Raw genomic sequence first — 7,605 nt, 5'->3', positions numbered from 1 at the left:
ACAGACATGGGTTTCACCCCCAATCAAAACCAATAACACCACAGCTAAATAATATTTAGAAGGAACAACTTAGTACACAAAATGTAATGTAATGTATGCTCAAAGTAAACTGATGAAAAAAAACCATTGTTTTGCAAATCTTTATTTCAAGGTCCAATAAACTTAAAAATGATGGCCTTAAATAAACAAAAGTATTAATTCTATATTTTATACTCAAGCCCAAAGCTCTAAGCCCAATAACAAGGAACAGGCCTCTCAACTCACCCACCTATATAAACAATTAGGGTTCATCTTTCCTCATTTTAAACGCTCTCAACCAAAGCAGCTGCAGTCGCTCCATCGATCTAAAGGTAATTCCGCTTCTCTAAATTCATTCCGATTTCGTTTCAGTATATGCAAAGATATCTATATCTATATCCACACCAATTTTTTTTTTTCATGTAAAATAATAATACTAGTAATTACAGTATTATATTAATGAAATGAAATTATTATTATTATTATTATTATAATCAGGTAGTGAAATTGAATCATAATGGAGTCAGCAATCAAGCACGCAGTGGTGGTGAAAGTGATGGGGAGAACTGGATCAAGAGGTCAAGTGACGCAAGTGAGAGTCAAGTTTTTGGATGATCAAAACCGTTTCATCATGAGGAATGTTAAAGGTCCAGTTAGAGAAGGTGATGTTCTTACTTTGCTTGAATCTGAGAGGGAGGCCAGGAGGTTGCGTTGATTTAATAAACCTTTTTGTTAATTTTCATTTATAATCCTTTTATGTTACTTTATTCGTGTATCGTGTTAGACTCGATTTTGAGACTTGGCTGCTGTTTGATTTTAATCAGATTTTGAATGATGAATTATTAATCACATTTGAAGTTGTTTATGGTTTATAGCTTATTTTATGAGCGTATTGGATTATTTAATTTTGAAAAACTATAAGCTGTTACTCTCTTGGCTTTTATAAAAGTTGCATACTAGCACCTTGTTTTTACAGGATTCTCATCTTATTGAATTTGTAACAAGGTCAACAATTTTGGAATTTATATACTCAAAAAATGGTTATATCGAAAACAGTTGACCTTGTCTATACCTATACATGGTTATAAATGGAAGCTATGAGTGGTTTAGTTGCCATGTTAGAATACAATATACTATCTTTATTATGTGAGAAAATGTTTAGGTATTGATTTGATATTGGTAGAGCTTCAGCAATATTAGAAGTTTTTGTGCAGTTCTTTTATAAAGTTATTGGTAGAGTTATTTGTTTGTAACAATCTTCGAGAAGATACTCATAGCGATTAAAAAAGTATAGAAAGAAATTTGTATAGTGCAGACTTTGTTTTTAATTTGTTGAAAGATGGCGTAGCTGATGTTTGGCTGTTTGTGAAATTATGCCTAAGTGAGAGAGTTCTATCAATTCCTTGAACCATTTGTTACGAAAATCGGAAAATAATGTTTTTTGTTTTGTTTCTCTGCTTTGCCTTTTGGTGCTGTGATAGTAGCTTAGCCAATAAATGACAAGGTTTGGGACAATGTTTTCGTTACAAGTTGTTCTGTTGGTTTTCGCCCGTTAATTTCTAATCTGGTTTTGAATGCCGTATTTTGAAAATTTCGGTGGTTTTGGCCTTTGTTTAGTTAGATTAGGATGATTGTTTGGATAAAATGTGTGTTTTTTTTTTTTTTTATTTGTGTCCTTGTAGATGCTTACATTGCCCGAATCTGAGAAGTAGGTCATAAAGTTATGCTGATTTAAAGCTTTTCTTTAAAATGTGTAATGAAATAATGAATTTTGCAGCATGTATACTCTGTTTCTGAGAATGGTTTGAGTGCTATATTTGGTAATGTGAAATGCTGGTTGTTGTTTTGACTTAGTCAGATTTTGAGTCGATAGTCAGATTTTGAGTCGAGAGTAATTATAATAAAATGTGAATTTATTTATGGCTTAGCTTATCTTATATTTTGAATAAATGTGCTCATTTTGTATCGGTTTTGAATTTTTGAACTAGAGCTAAATGTGTAAACTGTAACTTTCTTTTCCTTATAGTGGTACTTACCAATTTCTATGTTATCTTGTCTCATTTACTCTTAACAAAGTTAACATGCTTGAAAATTATATCGACAGAGTTTACTTTGTCTATTCATGGTTATTACAAGGACCATTAAAAGCTATGAATTGCATAGTTGATTAGTTTCCATGTTCAAGTAAGATAATATCTTTGATAAGTGATAAAATGTGTTGAGGCATTGCTTGATATTGGTAGATCTGCACCATTAGGAGATATTGTGTACTTTTGTAAAGGTGATGTCTAGAGTTGTTTAGTTGAAACGATCTTTCAGAGGTAAGCATTGGTTGGTTTCACAATATAGTTCATTAAGACCACTCCCAAGTTCCAACCTTGACATACTTCTTCGCAAAGATTAATTGTCATATCAGTGTCACATCAACATTTTCTTAGCTAGTCAGACCATGACTAACCCACAACTAAATTACTCACAACCATGACATACTTGATTTTTGTATGCAGTTAACCAACCTTTGGTTTCTTCCACTGTAACTTGCCGTGCTGGGATGTGTAACTTTGTGCGTGTAAAACTGAGGTGCTCTCAGGAGTCAAAGAGTATAGAATTTGATATGCTACAGACTTTTTTTTTCCTTTCCTTGTGTAAATAAAAGATGTTGCCGAAGTGTTTTGTTGTTTATAAAATTCTGTTATATAAAAGTCACTTGAACAACGCAAAATACATTTGATAATATATAGGTTTTTAGGGCCGTAAGTGAGTGAGTTCCATCAAGCCTTTGAATATATTGTCAAGACTCAAGAATATAAGGAATAAATGGAAGTAGTGCAATATATTCGATTTTCTTCTGTTTGGTTGTGCTGTGCTTTTTTGGCGATGTTTATAACAATGTCTTGGTTCACAAAGTGTTTTGATGGTTTTGAATGTCGGATTTGGTGCATTCGGCAGTGTTTTACCTTGCGTAGGTAGTTTAGAATACAATGTGTAGTGTGTGTGTGTGTGTTTTGTTTTCAATAGATGCTATCATGTGTCTGTAGAAAATATATGGCAAGAGGTTTGAAATCTCATTTGCATTTATACAAAGATGTTTACTCATTGCATAACCAACATCCAAGTATCTTGTTGAATGGTGTTAGTGTTTCACCTCAAAATTTAGAAGGCTGTAATTCACAAATTTATGTTAAAGTATGTTTGGATGGCTAATTTTAAGAGGTTATAACAGATTTTAAATGAATTTAATAAACTGCAAGTCATAAGTTTTGTTTGGTAGTTGACAAAAAAAAGTAGAACTTATAAAAAATAAGCCGATCATAACTAGCTTTTGACAAATAAGTTCATAGGGTTATGAAATGTTAATTTACGTAATTACCATTTGTATAATAATTTACTAGATACTATTGTTATTTTTAGTCAATTTACAATTAGAAGATCCAACGACTTTATCAAGAACTTGAAAAAAATAAGGAATAGAGTTGCAAATTAGTTATATATTTTTATTTTTGCTCTAATGTAAGCTATATACTTAAAAACTATATTAATGTAGGGTATAAATTTATTATTTATGTGTCATTATCAATATATGTGAAGTTTTAATCTTATTAATTTTTATCAAGCTTATATGAGAATGATTTGGCATATACGTAACACCTTGGTGGAATGATGTTACTCACTTGAAATTTAAAAATACGGATTTATTAAACATGTTCTTTTTTAAATTTAACTATTAGAATTTGATAATGTTAATTTATATAAAGTTGAAGAAAAATTAAAGTTAATTTCTTTTATTCAATATTTAAATGGGATTATATTTTTAATTAATATTAATCTTTGATTGAAGTATCCTATATACTCTCTATTTGTTATTTGGTAAGTAAAAATTTTCAATTCCCGCTCAAAGAAAAAATTGCATGAAAACCTGTACCAACAAAAAAGGTTTCTAAAGAAACTGCAAAGAATCTGATTTTGACAAAAAAGAGACTTCTAAAGATATAGTGTAACGACCCGGAAATTTCCGATCAAATTTAAACCTTAAGCTTTATATGTCACCGACACGATAAGCAAAAACTGTGATGTTGAGTCTAGAAGTTTGAAATCTATATTCGGATAATCAGTTACCCTTTGACCTTACCCGACGATTCACGAACAATTATTTGTAAATAGATACATATATATTTTAATATATGTAGATACTTATATATATATAGGTAATAAATATATTTATACAATAACTTGAACTGTTAGTAATTCATTGTATGAAATTGGATACGCATAATTTGTTATATTAATATCATTATTACTATCAACATTAATATTATTAAGGTCCTATTTTTTTATTATTATTATTATTATTATTATTATTGATATTATTAGTAATAAAATTTATATTTATTAATTAATAATTTATTTTTATAAAAAAAAAAAAAAAAAAAAAAAAAAAAAAAAAAGATATATCAAGGTCATTATCTACTTTATATATATTTATCCTCATTCGTTTGTTTTCTTTTCTGATTGAATCTAGCTGTCTAATTTCTCTGCCTATAAATCGATCAATTGACTTATGATATTTAATAAAAACTTGAGATCACACCATGTCATACACTAGCGTTCTCTTCTTCCTTGCTTCAATGTCTACTAAAATGCCACCTATCACCGGCAACACCATCACGAACCACCCATTGGCTACCACCCTACAACCTCTTCAAATACCATGAACTACCATATAAACCGTCACCCCGCTACTGCTATTATGTCTCGAAGTTCAACTTCCTTGCTAGTTTATGCTTATGATCAAACCAAACCCAAACACCATCTCTCTCTATCTTTCACTCTCTCCCTCTCTTAAGTTTGTAACCAAAGTCACCTTGCAACCACCATCGACCACTGCACACGTCGGCAACAGGAAGGGAGCTATCACCACCATTAGATCGATCACCATCAAGAAAACCATCATCATCTTTAACTTGTACCTAGTATTACATTTCTGAAACTCAATTCCTGTTACGTTTCGAGCAAAACCTACTTGTACTAAGCTACTGTACGGCCAGAAACAAGATCACAAAAACCACCTATCTTGCAACGATATGGTTTCTGGCTCAGTCCTCACGACACACCCAAGTAAGCTACTTGTTTCCTTGTTTTATCTCATACCTCGAGATGCAAATCCGTCACCACAAACACCACCATTAAAACCGTTGTTGTTCATACTTTCTGTTTTCGATTCATCAAAATCACCACAACCCTTATCACCTTCTACGACCATGAACGACCACCTTGTCACCCTCAACTCTCTTCTTCTTCTTCTTCGAACCGCCACCTCCCAACCCATTAAACCCTAACAAACTATTACGTTTGTATTTTTTTTTTTTTTGATTGAACTCAATAATAACCGAACCCCTCTTTCATTCCTTCTACTTTTATTAATGAAGAATGGGAAGATAATGATAGTAATCGAATTAATATTATGAGTTTATTATATTGAAAGATAAGGAGAAGATTGATTGATAATGACGTGATGATGGCTGAAATTTCAATACCCCTGTTCCCAAAGGAAATAGCACCGACAGTTTTTTTTTCCCATTTGGCTAACGGATTGGGTTTGCATTCTTTAATCTTGTGGACTTGTTTATTTAATAAATCGGGCTTTTGAACATGCTATTGGACTAAGAACCCAGTTACACAATCTTAATGACGGGTCCAATTCCATTAAGAGCCCAACAACCCAAATCCACAAGCATTTCCCTTCATTACTCGTTTTCTGTTTTGATTCTAATACGGTTGTATGATATTGATGCCACGAAGACGTGATGATAAAGGTTATATTATGATGAGTTAAATATTGATGATGAAATAAGTTGATGATGATGGTAATACATCATGGTAATAAAAAGATGAATGGTTTAGGAAAATGAAACAGAAACATAACGTGTTAAATAGAATTAAGTGGGGGATACATATTAGAAAAACAGAATAGACAAGATGGTTGGGTGTGTTGTTTGATGAGCGAGAGGTCATGGGTTCGAGCCCTGTTTGGGACATTTTTGTTGGGAAAACTTTTAAAGGTAGCCCTCTTTTTATTATTATTATCATTAATATTATTAAAATAAGTATTAGTATTATCATTATTTTTTTTTTACTATCATAAACATTATTATTTCAATAAAATGATCTCGGTTATTATCAAAATTATTATTATCAATATCACTATTAAATCTAATTATTAGTATTATTATCTTTATTTAAAGTATTATCATAATTATTATTTTGACAAACAAAACATAATTATATGAAAACTATAATTATAAGTATACCTAATTCACTAATTTAATATAAAAATAACATAAATAGATATATATATTGTGTTAGAAATAATAAATATATTAATATTTTTAACAACTAATATATTTTATAATCAATATATATAAACTGAATTGAATACCATTATATGCTCACTATGTATATTGATAAATATATAAATGATATAGGTTCGTGAATCGAAGGCCAACCTTGCACATGTTAAATGATGTTATATGTATTTTTACCACAAAATACATTAGGTGAGTATATAGTCCCTTTTGAACTTTAAATATTTTGGGATGAGAATACATGCACTGTTTTTATAAATGATTTACGTTATGGACACAAGTGACTAAATTACGTTCTACATGGGTTTGAATCAAAAATCCCCTAGCTTGGTAACTTTAACTATTGGTTTATGAACTGGTAGGCGCGAATCCTAAAGATAGATCTATCGGGTTTTACACCCCCACCCAGATGTTGTTCTAGTAAACTAGAAGAACGGGTGTTTAGTACTTCGAGGTTAACGGAACGCACTTGATTCGGTGCACATATTATTATAACTCAGGGGTACACACTCTTGTTAAGGCTAGTTACCGGGTGCCCATTGCTTGGAATGCTTTTCATACACTTGCGAGTGTATTATGTTTATAAATATGAAATCTTGTGGTCCATAGTTATTACACTGCTAGCATCAAACCTATATATCTCACCAACTTTATGTTGACTTTTTAAAGCATGTTATTCTCAGGTACAAATTAAGTCTTCCGCTGTGTATTTGCTCATTTTAAAGACCTTACTCGGAGTCGATCATCGCAATGGAACCAGATGTTGATGATTTCGTCCAGGTGGATAAGGACGGGTTGTTACATGTGGTATCAGAGCGTTGGTCTTAGCGAACCAGGCCTTGCATTAGTGAGTCTGGACTTTGACCATGTCTACCTGTCAAAAAGTTTTGCTTTTCATTTCCAGTCGGAAACCATCTGTTTATCATCCTTAGGGAATTGCCTGCTTATCATTCTTTGGTCTAGACACGTCCTACTGCATTTAGTGCATCGATAGTGTATAGACAAAAATTTATATCCTCGCGTATCTGTAGACTTGCTTGTCATATGCCGTAAGTTTCTCTGTAGGCTATGAAATCTTTAGTATTATAGATATTCTATGAAGTTAGAATACCATCCTATATTCGAAAATCATTTCACATCAAAGATCCTTCTCATTCACCAAATTGCCCTCTTGGCAATGAACCAGAATCACTTACCGGCGAACCTGTTCGAGAAACCATTTTCT

General features: G+C 31.6%; 1 protein-coding gene across 1 annotated transcript; it reads left to right on the top strand.

Annotated features, from left to right (window-relative positions):
- The first annotated feature begins 311 nt into the window (after positions 1-311).
- On the top strand, positions 312-869 carry LOC139858389 (small ribosomal subunit protein eS28x-like). Its single transcript, XM_071847242.1, has 2 exons — positions 312-350; positions 517-869. The coding sequence occupies exon 2, from the start codon at positions 536-538 to the stop codon at positions 731-733; it is 198 nt and encodes a 65-aa protein (XP_071703343.1). The 5' UTR covers positions 312-350; positions 517-535; the 3' UTR covers positions 734-869.
- Positions 870-7,605: the final 6,736 nt, after the last annotated feature.

This window comes from Rutidosis leptorrhynchoides, chromosome 7 (assembly GCF_046630445.1).
Source record: "Rutidosis leptorrhynchoides isolate AG116_Rl617_1_P2 chromosome 7, CSIRO_AGI_Rlap_v1, whole genome shotgun sequence".
Taxonomy (NCBI): domain Eukaryota; kingdom Viridiplantae; phylum Streptophyta; class Magnoliopsida; order Asterales; family Asteraceae; genus Rutidosis; species Rutidosis leptorrhynchoides.
Note: the sequence above shows the minus strand (reverse complement) of the source record. Positions and strands in the feature narration are given on the sequence as shown.

What these genes read in the sequence shown, in the direction of transcription:
- LOC139858389 (XM_071847242.1), top strand. Translation starts at nt 536, where the DNA reads ATGGAGTCAGCAATCAAGCACGCAGTGGTGGTGAAAGTGATGGGGAGA.